At 32.6% G+C, this 19,200-nt stretch overlaps 1 protein-coding gene across 1 annotated transcript in view; it reads left to right on the top strand.

The window, feature by feature from the left end:
• LOC126733656 (jmjC domain-containing histone demethylation protein 1-like) overlaps window positions 1-19,088 on the top strand; it is a 129,141-nt gene extending 110,053 nt beyond the window's left edge. The window contains exons 16-17 of the mRNA XM_050437049.1: window positions 2,105-2,425; window positions 3,519-19,088. Of these exons, the coding sequence (XP_050293006.1) occupies window positions 2,105-2,425; window positions 3,519-3,952 (755 nt within the window). The 3' untranslated portion in view covers window positions 3,953-19,088. The remainder of the gene's footprint in view (window positions 1-2,104; window positions 2,426-3,518) is intronic.
• Window positions 19,089-19,200: the final 112 nt, after the last annotated feature.

Genomic DNA, 19,200 nt, shown 5'->3' with positions numbered 1-19,200 from the left:
CAGGAATTTCGCGAGATAAATTTTGATTAGTTTTAACTGAATTTATTCCAGTTAAAATCACCACACTGTATACTGTAAAAGTTTCTCTTCAGTTATCCAGAACTATTACGAATAAAATTTGATAGATGTTTGTAAAATTTTTAAGCAATTTGGCCCTTAAAAGAATCAAAATGTTCAGCTAATCAATTGTGTATTAATATCGCTAAATACGTAAATGACATTTGAAAGCACATTAGTGGAGAGGCATAGTGAGATTTTTATTGAAACGAAAATGTGAAATGTTCTTTTAAAGATCTAGGAGATATTAATTAATAATTTTAATTATTTATGTAACAAATATAAGAGAAAATAACCTAAACCTTCTATAAACAAATATAAAACGAACACATGAGAGAACCAAAGGTTCCACCAACGTTTTTTTTTAAGTTTATTATTAAAATTGTTATACAATATTTTAAAATTAAAGTAAGATTGTTGGAACACATTCTTAATTTTTTTTAAGTATATCCGACAGAATATTGGTGATGTTTTTTGTATCAACAATTTAATTTTTATTACCAACCAGCTTTAAGTAAGACTTATTTGGGTTAAACTTAATGCTTAATAGGTTAAGTTTAATCTACTTAGTAGGTTAAGTAAACAATAACAAATCTGCGTACGCCTGCATTTTGCAATGTTTGATATTGCAATTTCATTAGTTAAAATAATATAGGAATAACAGAATATGATTTTAAGTAAGTTTAAATAAGATCCGCACTAACCATTTTTATTTTTTAAATTTATGGATGTCCTTACTAAAGCCGTTGTAGGAAATTATAAAAGTACTGATTTTTCTTCTGACCCTTAAAATTAATATTGAATATGTTTTTAATAAAATTTACATTTTATTTGCAGGCAATTTTGTTTTTTGTAAAACCTAATAATTTCTTGTGGAGGATGTTTTTGGATCCTGAAAATTTTAATAATTGAAATATTTTTATATCAATCATAGAAGAAGTATTTTAATCAAGAAAAATGAATTTTTAAAACGGTATATTGAGAAATTGAAGGTAAAATTACTGACTCTTGTTACCACAATTTCTTCTTAACAGGTGAAATATTTAGAATATTGGCAAATTCAGTTTCAATAACCAACACTTTAACTATTTACTCGTAAGAAATATGTTGCTTCATTATTTTCAGAATAATAAAAGAACTAGAACAAATACTCTTTATTTATGGCAAAAAAACATTTGCCTGAAAGGATACAGGATCCTAAGAAGTCCGAAAATGCACAATTTCTTTATTTAAAAAAAACTATTACACGTGTTTCGCCCTAAGGCATCATCAGATCTAAAAGTAAAAGGCAACCCAATAGTATAAAAAACAACAATGCATAGAGACGAATTACAATGTTGAGATACGACTTACCGTTAAAGCTGTTCGTTTAACACCACAAACATTTAAGTTAAAACAAATGTTTTAAATAAACATAATCTGAGACCATTGACTTTGTGTCCCTCCAATCTCTGAGTTTGTATTATTAAGAGGTCTCTTTGAGAAAATGGACTACTTTTTTGAAGTTTATTAAACGCCCGTAATATCTGATTTTCTGATTTTTTGGTGTCTCAAAAAAATCTGAGAGGACATAATAATTGAGAGAAAAGAAGATACGCATTGACCTTTTTTACTCACACCTCTTCACACATTTATCATACATTTTCAGCATTTGCTGTATTGTAATTTCTTGTTTGTAAGTTTCCATGAAGTGGTTTTTAGTAATTTTTTCGGAAAAAAAAATCAATGGCATGGTGTACATTTTCCCAATAATATTCGGTAAGATGTGCCCTAAAATGGCACTGGACTTTTTACTTACGAGCCTCGAAAAGGCCCTTGTTCATAAAAATAACACTAACAAATTTCAAAATCGGCTACAGTCTTCAAAAAAATTACTATTTCTTTTAGAAATATTAATAACACCCTATAAACCCTAAAAACTCTTTTCACGTTTGTCAATCAGCTTTCTGAACTTGCCAGTCAATTTTTCGAAGATCTTATATACAATTACAAAAACCTCTATATGAAATGATACTATAATAAAAATATACAATAAAAACGTTTTTAGTATGTAAAACCTGGGCTACATACTCGATCGACCCGTCCCTCTGGAAACGAATGGAGTTCGACCACAAAAAGATCTCGAGCGACATGTTGAAAGGCACCGTGCGCAGACAACCGGAGATTCTTAGTCTGAATTGGTGCCGGATCAACCATTTCCAACTTCCCTGGCTCATTCAAAGGCTAAACAATCTGAAGCAGCTCTACTTGCAAAGTATAGACGTGAAAAGTGCCATTTCGCTTCGCACGAACCACTCGGCGGTGTTGCAGGTGTTGGATCTCAGTTTCATTTCGGATTTTAACGATTCCGCTTTGAGGGAGATTTTGGGTAAGTTGCGACTCTGCTAGATAATACATTAGATGATCGATGACCGATTAGACATACGGAAAAACAGGATATTTATGGTGACAGAACTTACTCTATTAATCAAAGGTATGTTCAGTGCGACGTTGCCATTGTTTATATAAAAGCCACAGCAGCCATATTAATTTATTAACCAGTTAAATGTGATTTTTTTCAATGAATGGAATGGGAAATGCTTCATTGTAAGGCAATTCAAAAAATGCATAAATTCTCCTTGTTACGAAATGCCTCAATGATTGTTAGTGATAGCTTTTATATTATAAAGATTTTATTGTGGGCAGTTATTAAAGCACTTTCGAAAAATGGAAGTTTTGATGAAAAGTGTTTTTTGTTTGTTGTAAGTTTGTAACATTACAACAAAAATCAATATGGTTGAAAAAATAAACTGACATATCTACGGTGTTTCCTAATTTATTAAGAATGGAATTTATAGTAATAGTAGATGTAAAAATAACACAGTACACTATTCGAAAGATTATACAATGCACAAAATGAAGGTATTTAAATTTAGTAAAAACTTAGCCGTAAACTAAAAAAGAGGATTGAATTTTGATACATGTTTTGAATTACAAATTTGAATTTTTAAGACTCAATCGTAGAAATGGTTAATAAAGTTACCATTTAAAAAAAAATTGCATTAGTATTTGCAAAAGTAGCGTAACATATGGAGGGACTTGGTTCTTTTTTGTTTCAAATCTGCGAGGTGATAAAACATTTTTTTTTAAGAAGTCACCAGTCACCTAGATTCTTCATTTAATTTGAAAAAAAAAGTTACTCTTACAAAATTATGATTTAAGGCACTGTTTTTAAAATATCTTCGTTTTACTGTACAGAAACGCCAATTAAAATTTTTAAGATATTTTTTTAGAAGTTTTCTCTTCACGCATAATTATTATTATACTTTTAACAATTGAGAAATAATTTCTTTTTGGCAATTTTTATGTTTTATGTACCAACCCTTGGCTTCCAACTTTTTGGAAGCTTTAGACCATGGGGGCATTAGTGTCTTTCTAAAAAAGAATATATATTTATTTATTTATAATGATTTACTCTTTAGGCACGAACAACGACGCACGTTCCGGCCTCGCAGGAGACAAAATCCGCTTCCGCAATTTGAAAACGTTAAAACTGGCCGGCACCGATATCACCGACATAGCGATGCGCTACGTCACCCAGTACCTGCCCAACGTCCAGCATCTCAGTCTCAGCATGTGTCCCCGGATATCGGACGCGGGCATCGCGCAGCTGACCACCAAACCGGCCAACACCGTGACCAACTTGATCAGTTTGGATTTAAGTCACGGCAAGTTGGTCACGGAGGTGACCCTGGATCATTTGGCCAAGTGTGAGAAACTTACAAGGCTTGACTGTAGACAAGCGTTGAATATTTCCACGCAGGCGTTGATTAGGTTTGCCGCTAAGAGCCAACACGATTTGCAAGTGAGAGAGATTAAGTTGGTGGATATTAGGCAGAAGCCTTTGACGCAGTAAGTGGGACGGATTTTTGATCATTGGATGGGCCAATTTGTTGGATTACGTTAATCAATAAATGGAGTATTTTGGTTTTTGGGCCAGTGGAGGACATATCGCGAGTTGAGCTTGATTAGGATCTAATCAAGGTTCTCAAATTTTAGTTTTGGGTTTTTTTACTGAAAATTCACTTTTTATGTCTTTATTTTTTTATTTAAGGTAATTAAGTTTTGTTTTAAAGAAATTGGCTGAAATAGCTCTACAGGGTCCTTAATAATAGGGCGCGGTAATTAATCTTTTTACAACAAAATATAGTACTGTATATTATGATAATATAATAATTTGAATCTTTAAGCAAGCAAATGAGGAATTTAGTATAAACTTCTACAAAAATTTTATGTAAAACGTTGCTATTTCTAGTACGGAGATGGTACAGCATAAGGTGGTCTAATGAAAATTTAATAGTGACAGTTCAAATCAATCACGAACTTATAAATATACCTGGACTGCTAATGCAAATGGCCACCATGACCAAAAATAACGGCTGTCTGATAGCCGCCATTTTTATAATTGGTCACTCTGAACATTTTCAGTGTTGCCAATAAAAGATATATTAAACAAAGGTAATAAAGTTGACGACGCTGACGTTTGACATGTGATCTATCATGAACTTATAAAAAAGTCGTGATTCCGTACAATGTCGTGAACTTTCTTCATTCATTAAAAATAAAATCATAATATGATTTTATTTACAAATAAATAAAAAATAAACAAAAGATAAAAACAGTAGTTAAAAAATTAGCGAAGGTACCTTAATTTTAAAATGCCTTAAATTTATATCCTTAATATATGACTTTGCAGGAGGATATTGTCCATATACTGGAAAGCTTTCCTCTTAACCCTTTCACTGCTAAGTTAGCTTTCTACGCCGTGCCGGCCGTGCGGCACTTTCTAGCCCGAAACGCATATCTACGTCCGGAGCAGCGTATAGCTAATTTAAATTAGTATTTTTTTTTATTTATTTATATATTATATTTATTTTACCAGCTTCAAGAATAGAACTCGCCAAAAGAAGTTGAGTTACTCTCACTGAAATACTCAACTTTGAAAACACCCTGGTATAAGTTAAAAATTTGTAAAACATCTTTTTAATTTTTTTTTGCTAGGGAATAAAAAAAACATATTCCATGCAAAAAATTTATAATAACAAAAACTCAAATTTATAAACAAAATAAACAACTAAACAAAAAATATACATTCTGGGAGGTTAGAAAAACCATCAAATAAAACAAAATAAAAAAACTATAAATTCCTATGATATTTTACAAAAGTCAGTAATATTTGCAGGAATGGTATCTTTCGAAACAAATCAAAAGGCAAAGCGGCACATCGCATAGTGCACACATGTAACGCGTATCGCTTCTTTTTCCATGTTTTGAACACACAATGCATTTTCTTTGTGCAAATTTTTTGGCAGCGGTTGCGGGAATCATGGAAACAAAATGACGCTCAGTTAGTCGTAAAGGGTTATCTCCATCTGCTGACCTTCTTCCACTTCTGCTGTGCTGCTGTGGAAGATGATGTGCTTCTAAAATCTGCTTTATGAGCTGCCCTTGAAAATCTAGCAGAGAAATGTTTTTACCGGTTACCATTTTGTAAACAGCATGTGAGTTCAATAAACTTAAGTCCAGTAAATGAAAAAAAAGTTTTTTGTACCACTTTACGGTTTTACGTACGCATTCTACCGAACTTAGTAACATATCGCTGCGATCTACCGCTCCCATATTTTCATTGTAGTTTAGTACACATACTGGTTTCCTTATTTCTTCTTTTGTGGTTCTGTTTACTTTTCCAGAATCCTTCATGTCACTGTTGTGAAAAGTCGAAAGCATTCGAACTTCTCGTTTGTCCTTCCACTTTAGAGCTAAAAGCCGATCCGTCGACATATATTCAATTTCTCCTGACTTTAGGTTTTTAGACAGATTCGGTAAATTTCTCCTATTTTTCCTGACGGTTCCACATGCGTTTGTCTTATTTTTATGTAATTAGGTAAACAATGCGGGACTTGTATACCAGTTATCTACGTACAACGAATGACCTTTGCTCAAATATCGCTCAAGAAAAGTTAGAACAATATTACCAGATATTCCAATATCCTTGTCAAGATATTCATTTTTTTTTATTTCTGTTGCAGCTCCGACATAAATAATAAAGTCTAAAACGTACCCCGTTTCACAGTCACATAGAAGAAAAATTTTTATTCCAAACCGATGTCGTTTGGAAGGTATGTATTGCTTGAAAAATACCCGTCCCTTGAACAGCAGCAAGCTTTCGTCTATGCATACGTTTTGAAACGGATATAAGGTTTTAGTAAATACATCCCTCAAATGGTCAATGATGTATCTTAGTTTCCATAAAACGTCATTCTCCGGTTTTTTTTTATTATCTGTAAAATGTTACATTCGAAGAAGCAAAAGGAATCTATCCCTGGGCATTATTTGCGAAAAAATAGGAGTGGCTAAAAGTTTGTCATTCGTCCAATAACTATTTATTGAATTTTTTTTCACTTGCGACATAAGAAAATTTGTTGCTATAAAGCAGTAAATTTCGCTGGAATCGGTATTTTTCCAACGATTTACCCTCGAACTTTTGGATAACTCTATATTTTCTGTAACGAATATGGAGTAAAGGTTTGTTTGATCCGCGACGTATTGGGTTACATTTTCATCAAAAAATATTTTGAAACAATCCAGTGCCGTACTAGACATGTCTAACTGGGGAATCTGACAGCCAGACGTACTGTTATCAAAATTATGTACTACAGGAGACAGATCAGATGATTTCCAAATGTAATCTGATTTAAATTTTTTAGTGGGTACAACCAGATCTTCTTCTTCCGACTCAGAATCAGATGAGGATATAATACTCGGTAAATTATCTTCTTCCACGTAATTTTGCTTACTTGAAGTACTTGGACCAGCAGTAGGTTCACTGTCGTCTAACCAGCCATAATCGCCTCAATTGCTGACGACATCATCATCTTCACTTTCGCTGTTAGCCAGAATTTGATACAACTCATCGTCCGTATAAAATTTTGGTTTAAATGGCATTTTGAAACAGCAAAACAATAACCTCCCTTCAATAATTCAATCAGCATACTAAACAAACAAGATCGAGACGGTTTGCACAAATTGAAAAGTAACCCCACCCCCTACTGAAATATTTCGCGTGGATGGCTCTAGGCGGTTCCAATGCGTCTTTAAATATCACCATTTTTAATCGTGTTTATACGGCCAGAGCAGCTTGTCGTTAAATAATTTCTTTGACGCAACCGTTTATATACGTCAGGAGCAATTTTATGCATACCGTATATATACGCCTGGAGCAGTTAAAGGGTTAAGGAATATAGTAGGTCACGAAACTAGTTGCCAGTAAATAGAAATTTTGAAACATCTATACCTCATCCTTGTCCGTTCTAGTTGCGTTGTTTAAAACATTTACTTGTAGAGGTTCTCTTTCTCTTTTTCTTAAATTGCTAATTTTCCTTTTTATAATTTTATTTCAATAATAAAACTTATTTTATATATGTATTGGTGGTTTGCTCATTTGTGTTTTGATATCTAAACCATAAAGTACATACTTTTTAGTTACATCATTTTATGTCGTTCAACCACCATCTGATCATTTCCACTGACATTGTTTTTAAACCATATTCTACATTAAAATATATGTGCCAAAGATTAAAATTGTTGAAATTGGTATAATAAAAATCAAATGATAGGGTTTTAATAACGTTTGGTTTTAATTTAAAAAATTTAAATGAAGCTCATATTTTAACCCTTTCGTCCCTGAATTAAAATATTTTAGTTTAAGTAATAAATAGTGTAAAGTATTATTGTTAGGATGCCTAACAATGAGTTTTTATTAATATAAATTTTTGTCAATAGTCAGGGAATGGTGGAGAGGGTGGTTCATATACAGTAGTGGCCATAATTATAGCAACAAGTACATTTTTCCTTCAAATTATATGATGTGGTAGATTAGAAAAAAAACTGGTATATATTATGATGTATTTTTTACAAAGCTTTTTATTTATGTTTATTTTTTTGTTACTTTATAAAAGAAATAAAAAATGGGAATTTTTTTTAGGAAACGGGTTGGACAAAATTATAGCAACACATTTTAGAAAAATCAATTTATTTATTCTCCAAAGTCAAAATAAGATTACAATACAATAATATTCTTCAGTATTTAGTATAGTACCCTTTAGCCCTTATAACAGCAATGCATCTTTTTGGCATGGATAAAATAAGTTTGTTTATAACATCATGATCGATTGACAACCAAGTATCCTGAAGAGCTGCGAAAAGTTCTCCAGCATTTTTGAAATTCCTGGTTCTACACCTGTTATCCACAATTTCCCAAAGATTTTCTATTGTATTTAAATCCGGAGATTGGGAGGGCCACTTCATAACATTAATTTTTTCATCATGGAGAAACTCTTTTATTAGCCTTGAAGAATGTTTTGGATCATTGTCATGTTGAAATTGATATAACAGCGGCATATTTTCTTCAGAATAGGGTAACATAACATTCTTTAATATAACCTTGTACATAAATCGATCCATAATCCCTTCTATTCTGTGAAGAGGTCCCATACCATACCCCGAAAAACAGCCCCACACTAAAACTGAACCACCACCATGCTTAACTGTAAGAGAAGTGTACCGAGGATTAAATATTTTGCCTACAGGACGTCGAACGTATGCAGCACCATCACTTTTAAATAAATTGAATTTTGATTCATCGCTAAAAATAACTCTGCGCCAGTGATCAATAGTCCAGCCCTGGTGTTCTCGAGCAAATTCAAGTCGGGCCTTCACGTTCTTCTTGGAAAGAAGAGGCTTTTTTGCTGGTCTGCGTCCAAACAACTTATTTTCAAATAGACGCCGCCTTATGGATCGTTCACTAAGATCGGAACACCCACTGCCATCCAAAAGCCCTTTAATTTTTGAAGAGGACAAAAATGGGTTTTGCCTGGAAATCCGAACAATCATTTTGTCACTTTTTTTTGAAGTTTTCCGGGGACGTCCCGAATTTTTTTTTGGGTACTACCAGCCCTGTGTTATTGTATCTTTTCACTATACGTGATACAACTGATCTGTGAAGAGCAAAATTTTTTGCAATGGATGACTGTTTGATGCCTGACATACTGATTAATTATAAGTTGCCTCACTTCAACAGACACGGTTTTACCACGACTCATACTGTTATTTAAATAAGTTAATAACTACCAAGAAATCACAATATAAATTGTTTCAATATTGCACTTCAACAGATTGAAAGAGCACTAAATTTCAAATGTTGTTATAATTATGACCAGGTGAAATATTTGCAATTACAAATATTTATTGTCAGCAAAAAAACAGGTAGGCTTTTTTTTATTTGAATGAGAAATTTTGTTTAAATATTAAGAGGCCATCTAAACCAGTGGCGTACTTTTACGATTATAACATACATATAATAGTTATTATTAAATATTAGTAAAATTCAGATTTGTTGGTATAATTTTGGCCACTACTGTATGTACCAACAGGTATTTATGGTGATACACATGTGTACCAACAGGTATGATCGAAAATTTCATAAAAACAGAAAAAAATGCTATACCAACATTTATTAAAAAAAATAAATACAAAAACGGCTTTGCAAATTAAAAAATGAACCTAATCAACTATTTGGTATGATATAACATAAAACAGAACTTGCACAATGGAATATTGCACTCTCGGCAAAGAGTTTTTGTTCTTGTTTGTTTTTTCTCTTCAGAACATCTAGTGCATCTTCTTCTGGTTGATCGCTCTACAGGCAGATGTAATGCTGTAGAGCGATCTATAATGCGCTGAAGATCCGTATAATTTTCTTTTTCTTGAAGGAGCGTCTTGTTTGGGTAATGGTAAGCTTGTATATCGTATACCTTCTGCTACTAATTCTTCTGCAAGTGTGGTAAGGAAGGAAATAAAAGCTCAAAGGAAAAAAATGCTCTCATTTTTACGTCTCAGTTGATTATACATTATCCACGAATTTACTGCACACATATTGAGGAATGTGTAAAACACCTTTTTCCACCACTTTGCTGATTTTCTATCATGATCATATAACCCGATATTTTGTTGTTTTCCGGTTTTGCTTTTTTTGATAATTGTTGTCAAATTGGGCTTATGACAGTTACTCATTAGCAAAAATAAAACATTGTCCTGCCACTTTACACAAAGTAATCCAGAAGAAGTGCATCTAAATTGAGATTCCCTTTTTTGGAGTTTGTCTCCCATAGTTGGTACATTTTTGCGATTGGACATGCAATTTCCCAAGGCTGCATAGTCTAGTGAAAGTAACAAATTCACACTTGTAAAAAAGCGATCAAAACACAACACAACATCATTTTCTTTAACTGTAGACGCAAGAGCTGTTACGACTCGCTCTCCTAAATTTAGGGATTGATTTTTAGCGGGAATTGGGTCCTCTTTTCCAGAATATACATCATACATCAATGTCCTGCATCGCAGCGAAGCCATAGTTTTATGCCCCTCTTGGTTGGTTTCATTGTTTCAAAGAAGATCGACCCTTGAATTTGGTCATAGATTCGTCGATACTTTGATACTGGCTATCCTGGCGACATTTTGGAAATGTGTATTTGAAACAAGATAATAAATTTTCAATATAATATGTTTGTGAAGCATTTGGGGGTTTTTGAGAAGAAGCAAAGTAAATTTTTGAGCTCAAAGTCATGCAACGATCTCTTGAAAAAGTTTTTTGAAATGTGCTATTTCCCATTGAATTGCTCCAATAATTTTTTAGGCTTGGAAGGCGATTGTAGCACATAATGAACAACATGCAGCCAAATAATTTCTGTATTTCTCCTTTGTCAGTCATTTTCTCATTCCTTTTTTTTTAATTAGTTTAGGATTTTCGGACGTTCATTTTTACAATTTGCAATTAAAGAAAATGAGGAAATACTTTATGAAAAATTTGCATAGGTGTCAACTGCTTGGTGATATCTGGAGCCAGCATACACTCTCTTTCAGGAGGAAAGATTTTAGCAGGCTCAAATTTTTCGTCAAGAATGACCCAGTCAACTAGGTTTCTATCGCAACCTGTGGTGGTTGCGCAGAGTTTATGTCTGAGTTTCGATGCACAGTGGTTTGCATTGTTTCCGATAAAGACGACGAAGACATATCGGACGTGTCACTACCAGCTTCTTCATCGGAATCTGGTTCATAATTATCACTGGAGCCAGCAGAAAATGGTTCCGAATCTGAGGATTCTTCAATAAGCTTTTCCAGCTCTTTTCGTGAAAGCGGACGGCGGCGATCCATATTGAAACGTAATTACAGACATGTTGATATACATGTGTACCATCATAAATACCTGCTGGTACATATACCACAAGAACATACCCAAAAATACAACAATAAAATATAGTTTTGACCTACCTTTGTAACAGCAGTGCACTTGCAATTGAATGATAAATAAAACTTAATAAAAAAACTGCATAAATAAGCACTTTGAGTGTCCTAAATAACTAATTTTATTGCAGCAATACTGCCGCTACTAAATACACGTGCTAACTAATCAACATAACCACACATTTACCACAATGCATATTGTAGGTACACTGCGGAAGCCTGATACACCGGACCGGTACACATTTATACCAAATAGAACGCTTTATTTTACAAACAGGAATTTTAAAATTTGCCTGGTACATATGTGTACCACCGTTCGGGACGAAAGGGTTAAAGTGTATAGATCTATCCCTGTAAGTTAGGTAAAAGTTCACAAATTTTAACGAGATTCTTAAATAAATACAAGAAAAATATCAGAACTAATGCAATCAGTTCTTAATTAAATGTTAGTTTCTTTTTGGTTTTTGTAAACATAACCTCCCAAAAACTTTAATTGGGTTGTTTCCCTACAATTGGCACCACTTGGTTCAGTGTGACCAACATTGAAACGACACAATCACGCAAAATAGCGGCCACCTAGTAGTGGTCATTGACTTTTCATTGGATTGGCAATCCAGGTATATTTATTAAGTTCGTGAAATCAATTAATTGAAAATGTATTGTAAAATTCAATAATTCACGGGTGAAAACAAAAAAAATTGTTCCTATATGTTAATCTCGTTTTTTAGCCAAGAATTGTGAAAAAACAAGGAGTACTTCGTCGTTAAATTTAAAATTTCCTTTTACAAATTATTTAGGCTCAATCGATCCATGATACTTCGTACAACAATCTTTTGCAACACAGGTTGTACCACGACGAACTGCGGCTATCGATTTCTAGAAAAGTAAGCTTTGGTAATTTCGAAAATGTAGCAACATTGATTAAAAATTTAATTTATCTTTTAAAATTACCTCCTATATAAAACCGTGAACGTATTTACTATTTTAAATGGAACACACTGTCTATGGAATTCTTTTCACATTCTACACCAAATTCTAAACGTATTTTATGTAAATTATTGACTATGCCTTAAGTCTAACGGTTTTTCAGTTAATTTAAAATGTTACCTAATTTTTTAAATTAAGAACTCAAAAATTATTATACTAAGGCAAGACATTATATATAAAATGTGTCTCTGTGTGTTTCGTTTAAAATAACAAAGACGTTTTGTATAGAATTGGCACACTACACATTTATTACATGATTTTCTTTCTTTCAAATTTTTTAAAGCAATTACAATATCTTTCGATATTTTTAAATTAAGTCTTAATGAAATAAAAACTCAATTTTATTATAAATCTGAAGCCTCATTTCATAAATTTGGTACTTAAGACCTAAAGTTTCAAATCCAAACTTAGGCAAGGTGTTGAAACTGAAAACCAATAATACCCAAATACACTATTTGGGCAGCTTTTATTATTTTTAACGAAAGCATCACTGTTATTTTTTCATTTTTTCACCTTCTGTGCAACTATCACTAATTTCGATATGTAAAGTTGAAATTTATCAGTTTTTTGGAGTAAGAGTATCTGAAGTTAAAGGTTATAAATCTTGAATAGAAATACCGATTTCAAACTCAACTCGAACGATTAACCCTGGGATTGAGCGGGAAATGCATAAAGAAATGTTAGCAAAAAATTAAAAATGTATACAGGAGTAGCTAGTAAAAGACTGTACAATTATTAGCGTAAGGATAGTTTAAGCCTATAAATGTAATTAAATTCAAAAAGCCTCAGTAATGTTGATTTGACCACAAATCGTAGAAATTTTGAAATATCAATTATTATACGTAGTACAGCCATGCCAAAAGCATATCGAACAGAGAATAAGATTAGTAGAACAATATTTTTCCATAAGATTTCTTTTCTTGGTGCTCAACTACAGCCCCTACTGGTAAATTAATTTCTACGACTATTCACCCCAGACGAGTTTAATCGATCATATCCACAAATAAATAAAAACAATTCTCCTACTCCTTACGACTAAGATCGTAAATCCGATAGTCAAACTGGAGAAAGTAGAATTGCTGTTCAGTACTTTATCCAATTTCTTATTACTTTAGGGTTTGAGTGATCTATCACTCCTTATGAAATGCGATAGAATCAATATTGAAATGAATTAAGGTTTTTATTTATGAAGTTTTTCTCCCTAGAAGTATAAATTCATTAAAAATGATCCTAAAATACAAATTCTCTATCTCAAAAGGTTTTTTCAAGTATTTTCCTATTTAGTTGAGAGAGCTTTGATAAATGAAGTGAGCCTTTAGTTAAGAATATACAGGATTGGACATAATGGTTGGAGCTTTTGAATTTTCAAGATATTTAATTATGTGACATATCTTTTACTTATCAAGTAAAAAATATGTACACTCAACTTGCTTTAACGTTTATTAGATTTTTTACACGAACAAATAAGGAATAAATTGGACAAAATGGTTGGACCTAAAACTCTTAAAATTTTGCCGCTGGGTTCGCATAGTAAATAACTTCTAGAGATTTTCTATTGGATTTATATCTGGACTTCGCGGCGGCCACTTCAAATCACTCATTTACAAGCCTCGACACGTGCTTTGGGTCGTTATCACGCTGAAAAATTGAATTTATTGGCATGGTTGCAAATATGTATGGTTCTAATACATTTCTAAGAAGGTCTCTGTACATAAAACCATCCATTTTTCCGTGTATATGATATAATGTGCCTACACCATCATAGATCCTCCACCAGGTTTTATTTAAAGTTGGGTAATCGGTAACCCTTAGGTACATGCTTGATTCAATCACTGCCAACACAAATTAAATTTTTACTCGTCGTCAAGTACAATTTTTTTCCAATCCCTGCTTTGGAATGTATGTCAACTCGTACATTGCAAATTTAAGGCGAGTTTCTTACTTACAAAAAAAACTAGTAATGGTTTTTTTAAAGGTCGATGGCCACGAACACTGTAGGGTTAAAAGAAATTAAAGTTCACTTTGTCAAAAATCAATAATATTTAAAACGTCGAATTTGTTACGTTGGCTAGGATCTGGTAGAAACAGTCGGATATAATTGTGTTTTTTGAAACATAAAAGTTTAGAAAATAAATAATTTGAAATAATAAAATAGAGGAAAGTTGCCTATTATCGGATACTTTTTTCTTTTAATTAACAAAAAATACCTACATACCACATAAATTAATTGCATGTTAAAAACGGTTAGGGTGATATATGTTCTTTCATTATGTGACACGAAATAGCTCTAACTGGCTCTAACTTTCACAAAAGTTAAAAAAAACATAACAGTGCATAAATTATTATTTTGAAATTAAGTTCCTTATATCGGATAGTAGGTGTTCCTAATATCGCATATATCCGACATTCAGAACTTAAACGTTTAAAATAAAAAGCATAGGTATTTTTTTAGATTTTTATTAATATTAAATTGCAAATACGTTCAAAAACTTTATGAAAAACCTTAAAGTTAATCTAAGCACATCTCACAAATAAACCATAGATTTTTGTCAGTTCCTGCACATTTTTCATGGCACCAACGAAAGCATTGATTGCATCTGATCCACTTTTCTTCTGCTCTGTCCTCAGTATCAGTGTCATCATCACTGGATGAGGTGAGAGGTTTTTTAGCTTTTCCCTTCCCTTTACCATTTTTTTTTGGTTTAGCTTTTGTGCTTCTGTTTTGACCCTTAAGTGCAGTGTTAATCGGAACTGTTTTTAATTTTCTTTTGTTTAAACCTTCTTCCAGTTCTGATTTGTAAGGCGATCCAGTTATTAACGCAGTAGTGCCACGTCTTCCTCGCTTATTAGTAGATCCGGACGTGTACGAGCAACTAGGCATAGGGCTGATATGTGTCGGTTTTACCAACTTTCTGTTTGTCGAAGGAGTGGTCAAGCTATTTATTAAGGGTTTTGTGGGGATAGCATCAGGTGTTTTAATCCTGTCTTCATAGAAAAAAGAGGTATTTCATCTTCGCTTTCTATTTCCTCCGATTCTGGCCTGTTCTCATCAAGTTGTTGGGGTGGTGGCGGGGTTCTTTCACGTTGGGAATTAATAGCAAAATCATCGTCTCAGAATACATGCCTGTTGAGCGGAAAAATTTCACATTTTCTAAAACCATTTACGGCCACTTCAACGCTTGCAGCACGTAGGTATGCTCTCCCTAGCAGCTCAGCGACCTGATAGTGAGTTACCACCCTTCCTGGGTTATTTTTGAGCCATGACTCAATCTCCAATGCATAATATGTTTTAAATGGAGACATAAAAGCTACGTCTAGGGGTTGTCTCTTGTTGTGTATCTTATGTGTCGAATGAGGAGGTAGACATAAAATATGCACATAGTTTTCCCTTGCTAAATCAATTAAAGGGATGTTGCGCGTATGAGAGTAGTGCTCGTCTAATATTAAAACCACTGGATCGCCCTTTGCTGGTTTAACATGCTTTATAAAATGTGTTAACCAAGCTGTAAACAGATCATGCTGAATCCAACCGGAAGAATAACATCTGGCGATCGTTCCTGGCGGTGCTCCATTTAGAAGTTCAGCCTTCATATTTTTTTTAGGAAATACTAGCATAGGTGGCACATATATTCCGGTAGCGCTCATACAAGTCACTACAGTAACAAGAGCTCCCCTTTCGGATGTCGTCAAGGCCCCAACTTACCTTTTACGTCGTAAGCTCAGAACCCTTGAATGTTTGTGTTGAACAGTTGTAATGCCTGTTTCATCTACATTAAATAATCTGGCTGGATTCAATTTGACTTCTGCTAAGGCTGGCTCTAACAGATCAAAAAAAGCCGCGCAATTTTCTCGAGTAAACCCTTTTATGCGAGCTGCAGATACACCCTGTGGTTTTCTAAAACTCAGTTCAGGATGTCTCTTTAAAAACCCTTTTTGCCACTTTTTTCCTGCACTTGATTTCGTCATAGAAAAAGGGTGTTGTAGCCCGTTCTGGATAGCTAGCTGAAACGCTAGCCTTCTAATATCGGCAGCTCTTAGTCCATAAAACCGTTTCTCTATATCTAAACAATATGTAACTAATAGATTTTCAATTTCGTTACTTAGCGCAGGTCTTCTTCCTAATTTCGTAGCTGTTAATACTTCTATTGGCTTGTCTGATTTTACGTAATCAACAAGGGTACTTCTTGGAACTTTATATATTTTTGACGCTTTTAAATACCCCATTTCTTTGCTTCTAACAGCATTTACCGCAAGCTCCGTGGCTCTTGCATCCCATGTTTTACGACCTTTCTCTTGTTTTCCGTTCATCTAGAAAAAAAAAGCAAAAAACCTTCTTAATCAAGGTTAAAAGCATTCTCTTTTATTCTCACTTATTATTAAAAAAAAGAGAGTAAAACGCAAGTATCTATGACAGAAAATCAGTTGATTCATTTAAAAGCAGCTCCAGAAAACTGGTTCCAAATATCGGATACTATACGATATTAGGAAACCAAAAGTATCCGATATTACGGTACATAACCTCACTAAATTTACCGTTTTTTTTTACATTTAAAAAATAGTTCACAGAAGCAATTTATACATTAAAAGGTATCATCTGCAATCTACTTAATGATATGGTATGTAACAAACAAATAATTTAACCTACCTTTTCCAGAAATAACGCCAAAAATTATACACTGTTAAAATCTATGCACATCGAAAACCGCTACAGTAGCAAAATGACGTTTTATAAACAATGATAGGATTCTGTAATTCTTGTAGGAAATGTTCTGCGTAATAGTTCTCTTGATTACTATGGAAGTTACGAGATGGCGCTGTGTTATTACAGATTTAGAGTAATGTCCGATATTAGGAACCTATGCAGTATTAGGCTACTTTCCTCTATGTTAATAGTTGGGCGGGTTATATCGAAAAGCGGACAAGAGCTGATATTTTTGCCATTGTTCCAGGTAGTTTTTATAAAATTATTTTTTAAAGAATATTTTTAAATAAGGGATATGTTCAAATGACACGAGAGCAAATGTACTTCTGTCGATTATTTAATTATTAAAAGTCTTTCATGCAAATTAAAATTTGTTTAACTATTATGTCCAATACTGTGTCATTTTCACAAGAAAAATTACGAAGCTATTCATTTTCTTCTGCTCTTCCAGGCAGTTTCATATTTTTTTACTTCTGATCCCTTTTTCTTATTTTTTCTATTTCAGGCACCATAGATGACATATACGAGTACTATTTATCTTTCAACTGAAATTCTCTTTTAAATAAAAGTCATTCGGTATTCTCAATTTTCTGGAAGTCTGATTACATTTCTCATATTCGGACCTTTATTTTTCTACCTTAGCTGTTTTTGCTAATCAGGAATAATAGTGGAATCTCTCTGAAAAGTCTTACTCATTTTTTTTGGCATTCATCAGTCTCTTGAAATATTATCTTTCAAGGGTTTTGCCGTCAAATGGGTATTAAATTTTACATTTTTACTATTTTTTCTGAGCCCCAACACTTTTTTCCTTCGTATTAATAGAGACTGTAGCTTGAACCGAGTAGTACCTATTAAAATTTACTATTTTTCTTTTTATTAATCTCTTTAATATAAAATGATTGATAGTGAAGAATTTGTTATTTAAATCCAGTAAGCATAACTAAATTATGCTTTTAAAAGAATTAATATACTGTATGTCTTTGTAAATGAAGGTATAGTTTATTCCTAGTTGTTTAATATTTTTCGAAATTCTAAATAAAATCTGACAAAATAAGATAGTTTTGGGTTATTGGAGCAAAAACACGAAAACCTTTAGAAACCCATAAATAAAAAATTCTTCCCTAAACGATAGATTGATTGACACTGTAGGTCTGGAATTACAAAATTGTAACTATTAATATTTTGTTTTAAATATAAGATATGGCTGTACTAACGGTTGCACATAGCTTTCAATAATGACTGATCAAAAAACTTTTTACAACAAAAGCTTGTAGATAAATTAGTATTTAAATTTCCTTTTAAAATTCTGTTCTTCCAAAGTCGTTGTATATCTTTTCAATTCAGCCGTGATGCTAGTCAAATTTCAGAAAGCTATATCAACTTTTTTTTTGCTTTATTTTGGAGAAACAACCAAAGTGTATTTGTTCGGATTGTAAATATTGTGATCTATTATTAATTTAGTTAAGTAAGATTATAATATATATATATATATATATATATATATTTATCATATATTTTAAGGAATAAGAGTATTTAGTTGTAATTAAAATTCAATTAATGCGACGAGCCCTTATGATTTACTCATTTTTTGTACAGGGTGGCCCAAAACCTGTTCACTTTTTAAATGATTAAAGTTGTAAGTAGTATCGGGGTATTTTTTACATTGAAACAAAATATTTAGAATTTTAACATTCAGATCTTTTTTGGAAGATTTTATAGTATTGACAAAAAATTACGAAATTCTGTACTATGAACCACCCCGTATGTTGACAATAACCATCTCAAAATATACACAAAAAGAAAATTGATCTTTTTAAGGGTTTCAAGCGTTTATGTCCGTTTTTCAATTAGATTATAACGTATACTAGAATAGAGCAAGTTTATTTTTGAAAATAAACCATTATTTTGAAACAATGTTTCGTTAGCCACGTAGGTATCTTTTGTATGATGTGATTCTTAATTTAGCTAGAAGATAATATATGCCAAGTGTTTTCTAATTTTTCTCGGGCATTTTTAATTGACTCCTTTTCGTTTCGTCAATTTTAGGATGTTGCAATAATACACGATTTTATTCGACGAAAATTCAAAATATATAATCAATATCACAAATTACA

The sequence above is a fragment of the Anthonomus grandis genome, chromosome 2 (genome assembly GCF_022605725.1).
Source record: "Anthonomus grandis grandis chromosome 2, icAntGran1.3, whole genome shotgun sequence".
Lineage (NCBI taxonomy): Eukaryota > Metazoa > Arthropoda > Insecta > Coleoptera > Curculionidae > Anthonomus > Anthonomus grandis.
Note: the sequence above shows the minus strand (reverse complement) of the source record. Positions and strands in the feature narration are given on the sequence as shown.